Source organism: Aplidium turbinatum, chromosome 3 (genome assembly GCF_918807975.1).
Source record: "Aplidium turbinatum chromosome 3, kaAplTurb1.1, whole genome shotgun sequence".
NCBI classification, from domain to species: Eukaryota; Metazoa; Chordata; class Ascidiacea; order Aplousobranchia; family Polyclinidae; genus Aplidium; species Aplidium turbinatum.
The window spans coordinates 30933108-30951437 of NC_137474.1; the positions used below are offsets into that span (position 1 = coordinate 30933108).

The window sequence follows — 18330 nt, forward strand, 5'->3', positions numbered from 1 at the left end:
ATCTACATTCTTCAGAACAAAAAGAAACACAGAAATTTTAAAATATGAAATCACGACACATTAAATGTCATGCATAATTAAAAATTGTATTGGTAAAACAAAAATCTGACAAGTAAACAAAGCACCATTTCTCTTTTTTATTTTGTTCGCTTGAAAAACACTTCACTCATACCATACTTGTTCACTAATATTGTTGTAACACTTTAAAATAAGGCAGTGGCTATTTGACCGGCTCCGGTCTTTGAATCTGAAACACTATTTGACCGGCCATGACGTCATTACATAAGTACTTTTTTCTTTTTCTCTTTCAAAGCAAAAGACGTGAAGCGCCGATATAAAGTTCTAAATTCAACACATTCTCTTTAGCTCAGTCCGTGGCGCATACGTTGCGTCTCGGGTTGCCATTCTAGAGGGGATGAGTTCGATGCTACCCGGAAGCATTGACTTTTTTTTCATTTTTTTTTTATCTAAACTTTGAACCGAAGCGCATTTTTGTGGTCAATTTTTAATTTGAGTAGCCTACAGCCCATTTTTTTATGTCTTTTCAAATGTGAGTAATAAAGTTAGAGTTTTTTTAATTTGCTGGAATTTGAGAATTTCTCTGGGTAATTTTCCGATTGTCATAAGTGACCGTGTTTGCTGAACAATCCTACATTTTTGCTCTCAAGTTAGTTATATTTTTTAAAGAAGTATTGTATAGGCTATAACTAACTTGAGAGCAAAAATGTAATTTTCTTTTAAAAAAAATGGACGATTGGAAAATTGGACCACTTATCACGATCGGAAAATTACCAAGAGAAATTCTCAAATTCCAGCAAATTAAAAAAACTCTAACTTTATTTCTCACATTTGAAAAGACATAAAAAAATGGGCTGTAGGCTACTCAAATTAAAAATTGATCACAAAAATGCGCTTCGGTTCAAAGTTTAAAGAAAAAAAAAATGAAAAAAAGTCGATGCTTCCGGATAGTATCGAACTCATCCCCTCTAGAATGGCAACCTGAGACGCAACGTATGCGCCACGGACTGAGTTGAAGAGAACGTGTTGAATTTAGAACTTTATATCGGCGCTCACGTCTTTTGCTTTGAAAGAGAAAAAGAAAAAAGTACTTATGTAATGACATCATGACCGGTCAAATAGTGTTTCAGATTTAAAGACCGGAGCCGGTCAAATAGCCACTGCCTTAAAATAAACTTAACGTAAAGTTGACATCAGTTTATATGGTTATTTAAGGCTTTCCTTATTTTCAGGCTAAGAAAGCTTCTTTGAATATTTAATCCTGGCAATTTTGCATGATGTGGTAGAGGCTGTGAACCACTGACGCACGTTTGACCACCAAGGTCAACAGTAAAGTTTCCGGTTGTGTTGAAATGTTGCTGTCAGGGAACTACAATTCCATGCACTAAGTGCCACTGAATGGAGAGCAGTCCTGAAATGCGCACACTTCGAGAGCTGAACGAGTCTACTTGATCTTGAATCGAAAGCATAACCACTGAGTTAACGGCATGACTTAGTGTTATGGGAAGTTTTTTTCACTGTTTTGAATTACGTTTTGTTTCAGTTTATTTTTGAAATGTAAAACTTGTGTTGCTGTACCATTCATGCCTGTTGCCTTAAACCAGGCAACTCTAAGTCTAGTCTGACAATATAAAGTTGCGCAGCCGATTATGACTAGACAATTATCATGGTAAAGTGTATAACTTTTAAATATTGTGTGAAATCTACACATGTTTTGTGTTACTTGGCAGCAACCCATAAGGTGGGTGGTTTACATCAAACAAGCTTAAGCCTACAGCTAAAAGTCAGAGAAGTTTATCACAAAACTAGCCCACATTCTAAACTAAAAAAAAAACGAAATCATGATGATGATTGAACGAAACGTTTTCAACCGTCTTTCGTTGACAAATTTCAATCATGTTGTTTTCAACGAAAAAAGAGTTGCCACTGTCTAAAACAAGTTTACCAGAATAGACCTTGATTGATTGATTAAATCTTTATCCTCGGACTGGAAAAGCTTTTTGCAGAGCTTAATCCTGGCAGTTTCGCATACTTGTAGAGCAGAGGCTTTGAACCACTGACGCAGGCCCGGTCACCGAAATGGACAGAGTGAAGTTTCCGATTGTTGAAGTCTTGTTGCTAGGGAATTATTCCATCCATTAGATGCCGCTGAATAGAGAGCAGTCCTTAACGTGCGTGGCTCAAGCGCACACCTCGAGAGTCGAACCAGCGCCGCTATTGATCTTAAAGTTTCTTCGTTCCAGAAGTGACCCGCTAACCAATTGATCTATCGGTGCTGACAAAGATTGGGGTGGAAAATGGTTCTGGTCTGCAGGCAAATTTACAAAAAAAAATGAAAAGGTAGTTATCATATTATTATTCACATAAAATTCAGGTGTTTTAATTGAGCTTTCATTTATTGCCTGTTAGGATTATTGGTAACTTGCTTACAATTAATGGAATTCAAACCTTAATTTTTCTCAATCATTAATTTTTCTCAATCATTGGCTGATTTTGTGCACTGAACAGTTTTTGTTAAGAAAGTTCAAAAGTTAAAAAAATATATAACATAGTGATAGTAATAGCTATATTTGATTTAATTCGCTCTGCTTTGCCTTTTTGCTTAGCATTGAGCACTTTTTGTAGTATTAATAGTTTTCATTGTTTTTAACATAGTGATATAAATCAACAACTATGCGTTTGTTTTGTTTATGTGCCGGGTTATTAATAGATAGCCTACTGGAGACTGTTACGGACAATTTTCACCAAATCAAACGTCATATAAAAACCATTATGGTCTATATAGCGCCAGAGAGCTCTGTCGTCTCTGACGTCACACGTACACGTCACTAGAATTTTCCAGAAGACTCCGCCTTGAGCGCATAACTGCACGTCTCGGGAATTCAATTCAGCAATCGGGAATTCAACTTCTGTAATCAACGTCACTATGCCGAATTCCTACCTTGGTTCATCGTTATGTAGAATTGCAGTCGTGTTGCGTTGTGTAATCATATGTAAAACTCGCAATCTCACACTAGTACCTTCTTAAAGAAGTTAAGCTCATGATTTTAAACCAATCAGTCGTTTGCTATGTGAAAATCAATCAGTCGTTTGCTATGTGAAAATCAATCAGTCGTTTTGCTATGTGAAATTTAGTCTTTTGTAGAGTTCTACAACATGTAAAAATCAGAGTGTGTTAAGTTTTTGCTATGTGAAAATCGATAGTTTGTTGAGTTTTTGTTCAATATGAAAAGTCGGTTCTTTCAATATGGAAATCAGTTGAATGCAATATCAAAAGTCAGAACTTAAAACCAGTATCAAGAAATCAGTCTTGGTAATTCTAAAGCAATATATCAGTTTCGTTGTTGCTACTGTTTTCTATTTTTGGCACTGCCAGGATGACGTTTGGATCAGTTTATTGTTAATGTAGCAGCGACAACATTTCGTATCCAGTTGTTGGTGGTGGAGCTTTAATATTCCGGTGTTTTCCTTTACTTTCTGTGTTGCTGGATCGAAGATTAAAAACTATAAACAATTACGTTGTGAGCAAGCATTGATCTTCTGAGTTGAGTTAGTAAACAATACAGCAGCGTAATCGACCTCGTGTCCTATCATTCCTTGCCGACTTTGCCCAGGAATGTTGCCATCCCACTGATGGCTGTGTATGGGTGGATATGCTGAAAGCAGCGTCCGCTACAGTCTACTTAACCTAGCTGGCATCTTACGTCATGGAAATTGCTAGAAAATGTCCAAATATTGCACCATCGTTCGTAAGACCTGATGGACAATTGCATCACCACCTTTGAACACCTGTTTAAATTGCGTGACAATGTCTTTCATTATTGCGTCACAGTTACTGTTTACGTGAGTTTGAGATATCGCAAATTATTCTAGTCATTTTAAAATTGTTGCTTGAAGAGGTTGGTCGCATTTTTAACTGTTTTGCTTGTTGCTTGAAATAAGCTGGACAAAATTTCCGTCTTTTATCTAAGTAGTTTGCATCGTAGTGACAAGTTTTTAGTGATGTACCGTGTTGCGTCCCAATTTCGACAGCTTTGTGGCTATTTTTACAGAAATACAATTCTTGAAAAGACGTTTTGGAAGAGTGTTTCTTTTTCGGTCATTGCATACAGACGAACGGATCCGGTAATCTTATGTTACAATTTTCCCACGAAGAGATTATGGTTTACCGCTGTGACCAGAGACATAGATACAATCTCTGGTTATTAGCTTGGTTGAAAAATGTAGACCACAATAAAAACATTGTTTTGTTTTTTACTATCAAGGAATGGGTCAATTTTCGCCATAATTTTTTGCGATATTTTTTTAAGTCCGATTTTGTCATATCACAAGGTCAGATGTGTTTCAAAATACTTTTTGGGATGAAAAGATCGACAATAAACCGCGCATTTCAAATTTTTAAAATGTGGCAACTCAGCTTATCATTCCTAGGCGAAAGTGCGAAACTGCAAATTCACAAGTCCACAATTCAGATTCAGAATAAAAAATGATGAACAGAGTGTAGGCTACAAATGATTAAAATGAGTGTTGACTGCAAGTGGGCTTTCGAGTAGGTCGAAGTCACGTTAGTGACCCATCAATTTGGGTGTAAAAGGAAAATAAAGATAAGTTCTGAATAAACTGATTTTTGGTTAGTGACCCATCAATTTAATCATTTTTAGCATTTTGCATTCTACCGTGCGGACGTGTTTCTGGAGCGCATGCAGTAATACGCTTTGGTGAGCGGTAAGAAGGGTAAACGATTATAAGAATCAGTTAGCAAGTAAATCAAAGTATGTCACATTTAGAGATGTACCGATACCAATATTTTGGCCGATACCGATCCCGATACCGATATCACTTTTTTAGGCCGATACCGATACTGATACCGATATTTTGGCCGATACTTTGGTGTTACAAAAAGAAGCAATTTTGGTATTTGCAAGGAAATATATCAAATGCTAACTTTTACCTTATTTGCATAAAACTATTAAAAAAAACTTTGGATTGGCATAATTTATTAAAGATTCAAGAATCCAATCTCAACCACATTGTTGTGTCATAATAGTAGGTTTTAGTAATAAAAGGCCACCGTAATTGAGGATTGGGGTATAAGGGAAGAAACATTACATCATAATTGGGGTTTCTGAAAAATTAATAAAATGTTTGCGCAAACTCTCCAAATAAGGCTATCATAATTGATAATAAGATGTAAAATGTAAACCAAGTGATTTGTGTAGTCGTACAAAAACTACTCGACAAGTAATGTGCAACCTAAGGGCGCTTGTCGTTTGGTTGAAAAGCTTTTGCCATGCCAAGACTACCCAGGTAGCAAAAATGCACAATTCTGCATCGCTCCCACCCCGCCAAACGCTCAAAAATCCTGTGTAACTCGGCTGCCCCCAGCAAGCCGGCTCCACCAGTCGGCAATTCAACTTGCACCCTTAGCCGCAACAAAATCACCAAGCCCAAACAATGTCACAGCAGAATAAGTAGGCCCAAAAAGAAAGCAATGGGGCCACAAATCCTCAAAAAAACAATCAAAATGGTCCCGTTGCGCCCAAGATGACAACCTCATTGCGAAGAAAGGAGCGTCCCCCCCGGCCACCAGCACAAGGCTGAGCACTCACCAGCACAGCGAGCTGCCGCGACCCGCCAACCACAACGGTGCAGCTTCGACACTAGCTATTTCAATTCTTGTCGATGTCAGTTCTTGCTACAAAACGGCTGCCGACAAACATATATTATAGTTGATTGGATGGTCTAAATGGCTAGTGTGGAAGCCACACCATTATGGCCAGCGAATCGCAACAGCCCGCCGCACCAGTAAGCGCCCAGCCCCGTGCCGACAGCAGGGAAGGACACTTCCCCCCACAATGAGGCCGCCATCCCAAGCGCAACAAGACCACTTATTGATTAGTTCAGTGAGGATTTGCAGTACCACCGCTCCCACCCCGAGCCCACCCAATCCGCCACGACATTGTTCAAGCCTGGTGAGTCCACCACAACGAAAGGCGGAAACCAAATCACAAACTGACAGAACCAGCCCACCAAAAATAACCAAGCCACACGGGTCCCTCAAACGTCCAGCAATGCAAAAACGATGCAAAACTACACATTCCCGCCACCTGGGTAGGCCTACTGGGTAGTCTTGGCCTGGTTTTATCCTCTGCTGAGAGTAAAAAAGAAACACAAATGATAAACATTGGAGAAATTGAGTCTCCTTCACAACTTAAGAATCGAACAACGCAAAACTGCTGAAACAAAACGTTTTGTTTGAGTGAAAGAATCACTGTAAGCAAACAATGCCAAAAGGTGCGCCCATGAAGTCATGGGAGTGTAAGGTATCAGCAATTTGATTAGGTTGTTATTTTTCTACTTCAATGTGATGACATTAGTTACTACTTTAAAAAATCTATATCTTTGCTTCTGCAGAAAATCCGCAAAAAACGCCTTTTTTTACACGTTTAGTATCGGCCACAGTATCGGCCAAATTTTGCCGATACCGATACTCAAAAAATGGCCGATATCACCGATACCGATGCCGATACCGATATATCGGTACATCTCTAGTCACATTCAAAAAAGCAAACGTCAACGTCTAATAATCAGGTTACTCTGGAAAGTATACTTAAAGCAATAAAAGATACTGAAGATCGACTTTCTAACAAGTTCGAACAGTTAGAAACCAAATTTAACGGTTTAGAAGAAAGATTGAAATCTACAATTGAACTACTTGAGAAGAAAGTTGAGAGACAAGAAAATACTGTCAAAAATCTTGAACAAAAGTATGATGACGTTCGCGAGGAGTTAAAGAACTTCAAACAAAAAATCAAAAAGGAGAATCTAGAAAAAGATCATTATAGTAAAAGGATGAATATTTTCATTCATGGAATCAAAGAAGAAGCATGGGAAACGAAAGCAAAAACAGTGGAAAAAGTTAAGAATCTACTAAATAATGCACTGAAATGTGACGACATAGACATTGTCGATTGTCATCGCCTGGGATCAACAACGAAAGGAAGTACAACTGGTGTAAGTACAACACGCCCGATTATATTTAAAGTTGGATCCATGCTGCAGAAGAATATGATATTTAAATCGTTAAAATCTTTGAAAAATTTTAATATTTCTTACAACAGCAGAGTGTTTTTCTCGGAGCATTTGCCAAAATTGTTATATATCAAAAAAAAACAATTGTTACCATTTGTGAAAATAGCCAAACAAAGCGGTCAAACTTTCAAGTGGGTTAATTCGCCTGGTGACATAAATCTACTTGTGGATGGCAACCGAATTGATTTGTAATCAGCTACTTCTCATTGCCGAGGCGTACCAGTTGGCGGTTGGCAATTGGAATGTTGCAGTTGGCAATTAGCAATTGGCGTTTTGGCAGTTTGGCGGTTGGCAGTTGGCGTTGGCAGTTGCAAATTAGCAATTGGCTATTGGCAGGCGGCAGACGAAATGATTTGCAATCAACTACTTTTCTATTTACTTGTTTGAGCTGGTTGAAATGTTTGCCTTTGTCTATGCTTAATCTTAAGAAGTCTATACCTACTTAAAAACCCGGTCGGCGGGGTTCCTCAATAAACTGACGCTTATTGAATTAGTGACCTTAATCAAGCTGTGATAGAAATCTGTGTTAGACCCTCATTATCTCACTCTTCTTACCAATCATTACCAATCGTATGTACCTAGACTCTACTGATGCTGCATGCAAATTCATTTGTGAAGATGAATTGTGTCACCATTTTAGTAATAATAATCAACTAGATATTATACATTTCAATATACGTAGCCTTAGAAAAAACAAGGAAGAAATTGAGAGAGTACTCTTTCCATTAAAAAAACCTCCAGAAATAGTTGCCATCTCTGAAACCAAACTGAAACCTTCTGATCCAATTGGTAATATATCACTACCGGGGTATGAATTTGTCCACGAGATTCCATTACAAATGCTGGGGGAGTCGGCCTTTACATTAGGGATAACATCCCGTACCAAGTCAGACATGACCTAAAACTCAACATTGAAGGCTGTGAAAACTTATGGATTGAGAATATTTGTGGTGATCAAAGCAAAAGGAAACTAATCATTGGTGTCATCTACAAACATCCCAGTACATCCATCAAAATGTTTATTGATTCATTTAGTGACACGCTACACAAGTTACAAAATTTTAAAGGACTTTGTGTGATAGCTGGTGACATGAATACAAATATCTTAAATTCTACAACAGAAAACATTTTATCCTACAAAAATCTTTTGGAAAGTTTTGATTTAAATAGCCTAATAGACATACCAACACGAATTACATCTCATTCCAGCTCGCTGCTTGACCATATCTATACAAAATCCACTCTCAATCTAAAACCTCAGGCCTTTGTTATTCAAAGCGATATCACTGACCACTTTCCTGTAGCTGCTACATTTCCTCAAGACAACTACTCCAAGTCTGCTGAAGACACTCACATCCGGATACGTAGTATGAAGAATTTTAATGAAAACCAGTTTGTAAATGATGTTACCAAATCTATTAATAACAGCATAACATTCAATATGACACCACAAGAGAAAGTAATAACCTTGGAACAGATTATTAATGATGAAACCAACAAGCATATGCCTTATACTAAACTCAGCAAAAAAGAGAGCCGGTTATATTTGAGGCCATGGTTGTCAAGAGGTATTCTATGCTCCATCAAAACGAGGAATAAAATGTTCAAGCAACTATGTAAATGTAACTTTAAGAGTAATGATTTATACAGCAAGTACAAAAAATATAGAAATCTGCTTACTCATGTGAAAGAGAAATCGAAATCTAATTATTATAAAACCTCAATAAACAAAGAAAGAAACAACTCTAGCAACACATGGAAAATAATAAATGAAATTACTGGCCGTACAAACAAAAAACATAATATACAATATGCAACCAACTTTTCATTAAGTAATGGTCATGAAGTTACAACCGACCCGGTGCAAATAAGTAATGCATTTAACACATATTTTACTCAAGTGGGACCTTCACTTGCAGCTAAAGTTCCAAAAACCACTTCTAATCCATTGTCCCTGATGAGAGGCAGACTTCTCAATTCCATGCACCTAGAAGATACTGATGAAATGGAAATTTTAAGCATTGTCAATAACTTAAATAACAAAAAAGCAACTGGTCCAGATGGCATCACTATTAAAACAATAAAAATATTGAAGTATGTCATAAGCCCAATCTTAGCTTCTATAATAAATGAATCTATGACAATTGGTAAATTTCCTGATAGCTATAAAACTGCAAGAGTGATACCCCTTCATAAAGGGGGAGCAAAAAATAAAGTTGGTCAATACAGGCCTATTTCCATCTTAACATGTTTCTCTAAAATCTTTGAAAAAATCCTTCATAAAAGGTTAGTAAATTTTTTTGAAAAATTCAATGTTTTGTCCCAGCAACAGTTTGGTTTCCGAGGTGGACATTCAACCACATTAGCTGCTACGGATATCTATGAACAACTAAGTTAAAGTCATCCTGGGTGAAGAATGCGCATCCCAGCACAGACTCATGGTGTCGGACATGACGGTACAAGCTTCACACAAACAAAAGCGACAGTTTAAGCCTCGCATAAAAATCTGGCAGCTTAAAGATCCTAGCAAACAAGCCGAGTATGCTGAACTCTTTGCCTCCAAGATTGAAGGAGCCCATGCAAGCACCGTAGAAGAGATATGGAAAACTCTGAAGGAAGGAGTCACTGAAGCTGCACAAGAAACTTGTGATGTTTCATCGAGACACCGATGGAGAAAACAAACCTGGTGGTGGAATGGTACAGTGGAGAATGCTGTGCAGGAGAAGAGGAGATGCTTTAAGGAATGGAAGACAGGAGGAAGCAGAGAAGCGTACAACGATGCCAAAAGAACAGCTAAGTATGCCATACACAATGCTAAAACCGAAGCTGAGAAAACACTATTTCACAATGTCAACTCAAAGTCAGGGACGGTCTACAAGCTGGCTAAGCAAATGCGGCGTGACAATCAAGATGTTACTGGTGATAAACCCATCAAAAATGATGCCGGTGAACTCTCCCTCGACGAGGAAGGAAGGAAGGTCGCATGGAAACAATACTATGAACGACTTCTCAATGTAGAGTTCCCCTGGAACTCGGATAATCTCTCAGATGAACCATCGGTTGAGGGCCCTAGTGTACCAATCACCACCGAGATGATCGAAAGAGCAATCAGTAAGATGCGCATGGGCAAAGCTCCTGGTCCTTCAGGAATAATAGCAGAGATGCTGAAGCCAACAGGCGGAACTGGAGTTGCTCTTATACGAGACCTTGTTGAAGCTATTGTTAGCGAGGGTCGTATACCAGCAGACTGGGAAGAAAGCTACATTGTCAACATCTATAAAGGTAAAGGCGATGCCCTTGATAGGGGTAATTACAGAGGCTTGAAGCTGCTTGACCAGACCATGAAAATACTCGAGAGAGTGACAGAACAATTGATTAGGCAACAAGTACAGATTGATGAAATGCAATTCGGCTTCATGCCAGGTCGAGGTACAACTGACGCCATCTTCATCATCCGTCAACTTCAAGAAAAACACCTTGCCGTAAATAAGACTCTCTATATGGCCTTTGTAGACCTGGAAAAAGCCTTTGATCGAGTACCAAGGAAGGTGATCTGGTGGGCCATGCGAAAGCTGAGTGTTGAGGAATGGCTAGTACGGATAATACAATCAATGTACCTGAATGCTAGGAGCTGTGTGCGTGTTGGGGAAGGGCACAGTAACACCTTCAAAGTAGGCGTAGGTGTGCATCAGGGTTCTGTATTGAGCCCGCTGCTATTCATCATTGTCCTGGAGGCCCTGTCACTCGAACTACGCACAGGCTGTCCTTGGGAGCTGTTGTACGCTGATGACCTTGCCATTATCGACACCTCATTAGAGTCACTAGTTGACAGAATCACCGCCTGGAAGAAGGGAATGGAAGCAAAGGGCCTAAGAGTGAATATGGGTAAGACCAAAATAATGATCTCTGGCATTAACCAGAACTCCCTAAAAAGAACAGGAAAGCACCCTTGCTCGGTATGCCTAAGCGGAACCGGTAGAAACTCTATCTTCTGTACCAATTGCTCCCACTGGGTCCACAAAAAGTGTAGTGGAATTAAAGGGTCACTCAAACCGGACCCACACTACTCATGCCCACGCTGTCAAGGCACAGCAAGACCAATAGATGGCAGGCCGGTAAGCGAGGTTGAGGTTGAAGGTGGCACACTTGACGTGGTAGCTGACTTTTGCTACCTTGGTGATACCATGTCTTCTGGAGGGGGCTGTGAGCATGCAGCTATAACTCGGTGCAAGTCAGCCTGGAAAAAGTTTAGAGAACTCCTCCCTATCCTCACAAGCAAGCAACTTCCTGCTGCAACCAGAGGTCAAGTTTACTGCAGTTGTGTGAGGAGTGTCATGCTCTATGGCTCTGAAACGTGGGCTACTTTAGCAAGCACCGTTAAGCGTCTACAACGTAATGACAGAGCGATGGTAAGATGGACCTGCCTAGTCAAGCCTGAAGACAACACCCAGTTTGAGACTCTTCTATCAAAGCTCAAAATAAAAGACATCAGTGAAGTCCTCCAATTAGGCAGACTGAGATGGCTTGGTCACGTTGAGCGCAGCACAAGCTGGATCTCACAGGTCAGATGTGTCAACATCGCAGCACAGCGGGGTCAAGGTAGACCAAAACTCACTTGGGAAGAACTTGTGAAACGTGACCTTGTAGCCCTGAACATGGACTCTGCCAACCCAATAAATCGCGAGGTTTGGAGGGGAAGACTTCGTTCTCGACAGACAGACAGGCCACACCCTCGACATGAGGATTAATTCATGGCCTGTATAATCAAAACTGGTTGATGATGATGATGATGATGAACTACTACAAAATTGTGATGATGGTTTTACTACATGTAGTATATTTATAGATCTTGCCAAAGCATTTGACACTGTTGACCATGGAATCCTTTTAAAGAAACTAGATTATTATGGCATCAGAGGAAATGCTTACAAATTATTAAAGTCTTACTTAAATCACCGTTACCAGTTTGTGCAGATTGGTACTACAAACTCTAAATATGAAGAAATCAAATGTGGTGTACCCCAAGGCTCAGTTCTTGGTCCACTGTTGTTCATTATCTACATTAATGACCTTAATCACGCTTCAGAATTTGAGACTCGTTTGTTTGCTGATGATACACTATTATGTATTAAGGATAAAAGCCCTACTAGATTGCAAGAAAAAGTGAATTCTAACCTCCTAATGATTCAAAACTGGATGCATACAAACAAGTTAACAATTAATGTAAGCAAAACCAAATACATGTTGTTTGGGTCAAAGTCTGTCCGAGAAAATTCAAATCTAGAAATAACTTTTCAATATACCAGTTTGCAACGCACAAACACCTACAAATACTTAGGAATAACATTTGATGAGTCGTTATCATGGAAACAGCACATCAATATAATTTCAACAAAACTTTCTCAAAGCTGTGGTGCTCTATATCGATTGAGAAAGTGCGTAAGTTCCCAGACATTAAGAGCAGTTTACTATGCTCTAGTTCACTCTCACCTAATGTATGGTATAATCTGTTGGGGTCGTGCGTCCAAAACGGAACTGTATCCTTTAAATCTGGTACACAATCGCATCATTCGCTGTTTAAACTTCACCAAGATTAAGGACAGAATTCCCACCAAATCTCTTTTCAATAAAATCAACTTGCTACAAGTCGAAGACATATTTTTAATAGAAGTATGTAAGTTTGTTTATAAATGCAATAAAGGACATCTACCAGCAATTTTTTTTGAGTACTTTCGTCCTAGTAATGAAACTCATAACTATAACACCAGAGGTGCTAAGAAAGATTTACTTTTTAAACCAAGAATGCATACAAAGCTTGGCCAACCTTCAATTAAATTTCTTGGAACAAACACTTGGAACAAGTTACCGGAACAGCTAAGAAAAGCTCAAACAATTAGTATGTTTTCTAAAAAATTAAAACTGCACTTAATGTCTGGGAATAAGTAACTAATATAATACCATCAAACTGTTTCTGCGTATTGTCACCGTATTTCGCTAATTATTGTAGCCTATATTCGCTTTTGTCTTACCAGTATGCTGTGTTGTGTGTTGTATGTATATTATATTGTATATGCCACTTTGTATTTCTACATCATTTCTGTACTCCTATTTTCATAATGTACTGTTAAATTTCGCATGTATATTGTTTTTTTTTTTGTTTTTTTTTATGTTGTAGCCTATACTTTAACTCCGACACCGTTCAATGTCAAATAAGCTAAAATACCACACGGGTGTGGCAGACTTGATGACCAGTCGGTCCTTCTGCCACTCCCATCATCATCAGCGAAATGCTTAGCACACATTATAATCCTGTATTGTTTTTTTGTTGTTTTTTTTTCACATGTGCTGATGATGCAAAATAAAAGAACTTCTTCTTCTTCTTGGTTGCTCGGAATGTCATGTAATAAGGAAGTTATATAGGTACTGTATGTCAATTGACTGAATCAAAGCAAATTTTTTTTAGAAGAAGTATGCAATATGTACAATATGAGATACTCTAGTTTAGCTACTCAGTAGTTCAAATATATAACCTTTTTAGCCACTCCCACTAGTGGAAACAATACGATAACTGAAATTGGATGATGAACTATGATTATGAACAAAATGATTGTAGAAAAGAAACTGTAAGATTTAAAATACAGAGTAGCCTCTGACATATATAGGCTACTGTACTTTTGATGACCTTTGCTAGAATGTAATAACATATTATGGTACGTGATTCAGTTGTTACAGCTAGTTTAGTTTCAAAGCACTTAAGAGCTGGTCGTAGAAATCTATGTCCTGGTAAAAAATACCATGATATCATAGACAGGAATCGACCAAACATATATATATATAACTTTTGTATGAAAAATAGGATGGTTATTATATTTATAACGTACCGTATGCTCTTTCCCTACCAGGCAACAACTTCACCAAGTTTGATAAGTAACATATTTTTTAAAAGTTACAATGCATCAAAATATGCACCCCAAGCAAAAAAGTCAAAATAACTCCATCTTGTGGTATAAAAATACCCCCGTAACAAAGTGTTTACAAAATAATCTTTTTAACCTGTTGAAGAACATTACCTAAGGAACTTGTGTAATCATTAAACGTTCACTTGATAGGCTACTACAGAACCACATACAAGAGTAAACTTTGTTTGACAGCAATGTAACGATAAAAAAGAACTTGTAAAAAAAAAAACAGTGTGTCAAAAATACAACAAACAACAAGGTCTTTTAGCCAGTTCCCTAGATTATTGCTCAAATTTAGTTCTGGCTGAAGTCTAATGAATCACAAAATCTTGTTTCGACTGGAACCTAGGGATTTTTTTCCTTGATTGTAATATTGCTTTAATGTAGGCTACTCATCTCTTTCAACGCTGTCCACCACATGTGATGAGTATCTATTGTACGTGGCAGAGAAAACGTAGAAAACAACTGTTGTGAAGGCATCTTTATTATGATGTGCTCTTTTATCACATTGCTGTCAACACCGTGCATCACTGGGGGTTCCGTAACTGGAATATTTTGCCAGTCTATCATTTCAGAGTAACGTTCGGAACTGAACTGCAATATTGACAGGGTGAATTTTTGCTGACGAGTGCTGTGAGATGATAATATCCTTGAATTGAAAATTCTTCTCCATCCTAGTTCCCTTACATTAGGGTGTTCCATTTTGACAAAAAATTTTGAACTTGCACTTGTAATAGTGATTATGAGATGGAATTTTTAGTTATTAAACGAAGTATCCTTTTTAAATTTTTGACCAACTCCAACGTTTTGAGGTCCCAAAACCCCCTTGAAATTTGGAGAAATACTTGGTAGACATAAAATTCAAATGTTTGAATGATCTTGATCATAACTTCTGGTTAGAATGTAGTACAATCATTAGGCTGTACCAAATTTTGGTGACTTTATCAGATTTCTTAGGAACTTTGCCAAAAGTTGTGGTTATACGACCGTATCAACATGTAACAAAATTTTTTTAGTTTTGTTATGGTTTTACGCCTCCTAAATCTCGTTTCCATGCCTACGCGGCTAAAATCGGAAAAAATGTCATAACTCCTCAACCACTAGAGCTAGATCAAAATTTTTTTTTCCAAAAGATGCAGAATACCCAAGTTCCTATATGTTGTCAATACATTATATATGTCTAACTGCTCAAGTTTTTGCGTAAAAGTGTTTTTTTATATACTTTAGCTAACATTACAACAATAACACATGTATCAGTATGGAATTTTACTGGTATGATATATTTTGTAATTTTCCATTTAGACGTCTGTCATAATAGCTTATTGTTGTATATTTGAATTTCAGGTGAGCTAAGTCATTGAGCAATGAGCATTGCATTAAAAGATTGTTAATAATAATATTTTAATTCAATTTGTTTACCGGTAATAATAATCTGTTATATTTAGCATAATTAACAAAATGTCCTGGTTTCAGATGTGGTAATTACTGTATATATATATCTGAAATTATAAAATGGGTAGTTCTAATCTTAGTACTGGTATTAGGTTATGAAACAAACTATGGTTACTGGATGAATAATATGTACCCTTGAAGAATAATTCAGATAAAATAGTATTTTGTGGTGCAAGCCCTCCTTCAGTTCAAGATGTCTTCATGAATTTTAAAGGACAGCATGCTAAACTTTAAGATGAAACCAGGAGGCAGTCTAAAGTTAGGGATGCTGCTAAGGAAACTGTTTGTGAAGTTCAAGATTGGTGGAAAAGAACAGGTATAGAACTAAAATCTGAAAAAGGATTAATCAAAATGATGTTGACTTTACATAAAAGATATCAGGATTTGCAAAAGCATAAAAAAATCTTCCAAGCAGCAAGTAGAAGCTAGAAATAAATTTTTGCAAGATTGCAACCAAATCTTTTGGGCTGTATCTGCAGAAATTGAATGGAAAGCCAGCACTTCAACTAATCCTGTTTTAATTGAAAATTTCCAATGATTGCAAGCATTGAAAGATCCCACAAAGCATGTTGTAATTGGATCCAAAGATATGAAGACAACTCAAAAATTAAAGAGAAAGGTAAATAATGAAAATACTTTGGAAAAAAGATAAGAACATTCAATCAAAACCACTACTCGATTAGAAACTGACAGCGAAGAAAGTGAAATTGAAACATGTTAAGATGACGAAAACTTTGAACTTTGAAATACCAAAAGTACTCAAAGAGTAAATCTAATCAATCGGATGTATGTAACGTAGCTGACAAACACCAAATCAGTCATAGAGCTTTAACTGAAATTGTGTTTGGTGATAAGGTGACAACACATGAAACATCAAGTGGTCAGGTTACTCTTTCAGTCATGACCTGTAAACATCAAAGAGATGCTGCAAGATCTGTTGCTGGCTCAAAAATACAGCATAATATTGAGTAATCAATTTGCTTCTGATGCTTTGTTTATATTACAATGGGATGGGAAAACGCTTGAAGGTCTGCATCATGTAGACAAAAGTGTGGAGCATGTTGCTATTATCCTTCATTCACTTACAAATCCAGAAGATGACATACTGTTGTCCGCAACAGGATTGTACAACATGGCAATTGGCAAGCACTGCAAAAAATGAAGCCTTAATTATTCAAGATGAGCTGCAGAAGTATCCACAAAATGAGCTGCAGAAGTACAGCAGTTAACACAGGAGTGCAAAATGGTGAAGTGCTGGCTTTCCATTCAAATTCTGCAGATACAGCCCAAAAGATTTGGTTGCAATCTTGCAAAAATTTATTTCTAGCTTCTACTTGCTGCTTGGAAGATTTTTTTTTGTTCTTTGGCAAATCCTGATATCTTTTATGTAAAGTCAACATCATTTTGAGTAATCCTTTTTCAGATTTTAGTTCTATACCTGTTCTTTTCAACCAACCTTGAACTTCAAAAACAGTTTCCTTAGCAGCATCCCTAACTTTAGACTGCCTCCTGGTTTCATCTTGAAGTTTAGCATGCTGTCCTTTAAAATTCATGAAGACATCTTGAACTGAAGGAGGGCTTGCACCACAAAATACTATTTTATCTGAATCATTCTTCAAGGGTACATATTATTCATCCAGTAACCATAGTTTGTTTCATAACCAAATACCAGTACTAAGATTAGAACTACCCATTTTATGGGTCTGCTACTATTCGGTGAGTCCGATTCGGTGAGTCTGATTCGGTGAGTTCCTAACTTCTAACCCCTAACCTTAACTCCTAACCCCTAACCCTAAAACGGCAATGATAATTAGGCTACGGTACCCGATAATTTAAAAAAAAAATTGAAAAAATCCCCCGTTAAGGGATCGGACTCACCGAATCGGACTCACCGAAACGGGCCATTCCGCCATTTTATAATATCAGATATATATATACAGTAATTACCACATCTGAAACCAGGACATTTTGTTAATTATGCTAAATATAACAGATTATTATTACTGGTAAACAAATTGAATTAAAATATTGTTATTAACAATCTTTTAATGCAATGCTCATTGCTCAATGACTTAGCTCACCTGAAATTCAAATATACAACAATAAGCTATTATGACAGACGTCTAAATGGAAAATTACAAAATATATCATACCAGTAAAATTCCATACTGATACATGTGTTATTGTTGTAATGTTAGCTAAAGTATATAAAAAACATCTTTTGACCTTTACGCAAAAACTTGAGCAGTTAGACATATATAATGTATTGACAACATATAGGAACTTGGGTATTCTGCATCTTTTGGAAAAAAAAATTTGATTTAGCTCCAGTGGTTGAGGAGTTATAACATTTTTTCCGATTTTAGCCGCATCGTCATGGAAACGAGATTTAGGAGGCGTAAGACCATAACAAAACTAAAAAATTTTTGTTACATTTTGATACGGTCGTATAACCACAACTTTTGGCAAAGTTCCTAAGAAATCTGATAGTCACCAAAATTTGGTACAGCCTAACAATCATCATCTTTTCATTAATTCTGCATGGTATTTCATGCTGAACAAGATTACATGGTTTTTAAGATCGTAGAGTAATTTAAAAAAAAAATTTTTTTTTTGCAAATTTAAAAAAAAATTCCAATACCGTATTTTGCGGCGTATAAGACGACCCCTTGTATAAGACGACTCCTGACTTTACAAGCAAAAATCTGTGATTTAAGGTATGTTTGCCAGATAAGATGACCCTTCACTTCCATCTGTTGTTATATCGTAGGTGACACTGCAAGTCATTGCATACACTAGTGAATAGTGA

At 37.3% G+C, this 18330-nt stretch overlaps 1 protein-coding gene across 1 annotated transcript; it reads left to right on the forward strand.

Annotated features, from left to right (window-relative positions):
- Positions 1-6870: 6870 nt before the first annotated feature.
- Positions 6871-16750, forward strand: LOC145766697 (uncharacterized). The gene is made up of 5 exons (XM_082578407.1): positions 6871-7032; positions 8372-8477; positions 9030-9257; positions 9526-11519; positions 16643-16750. Exons 1-5 carry the CDS (start codon positions 6871-6873, stop codon positions 16748-16750), a joined length of 2598 nt encoding a protein of 865 aa, XP_082434533.1.
- Positions 16751-18330: the final 1580 nt, after the last annotated feature.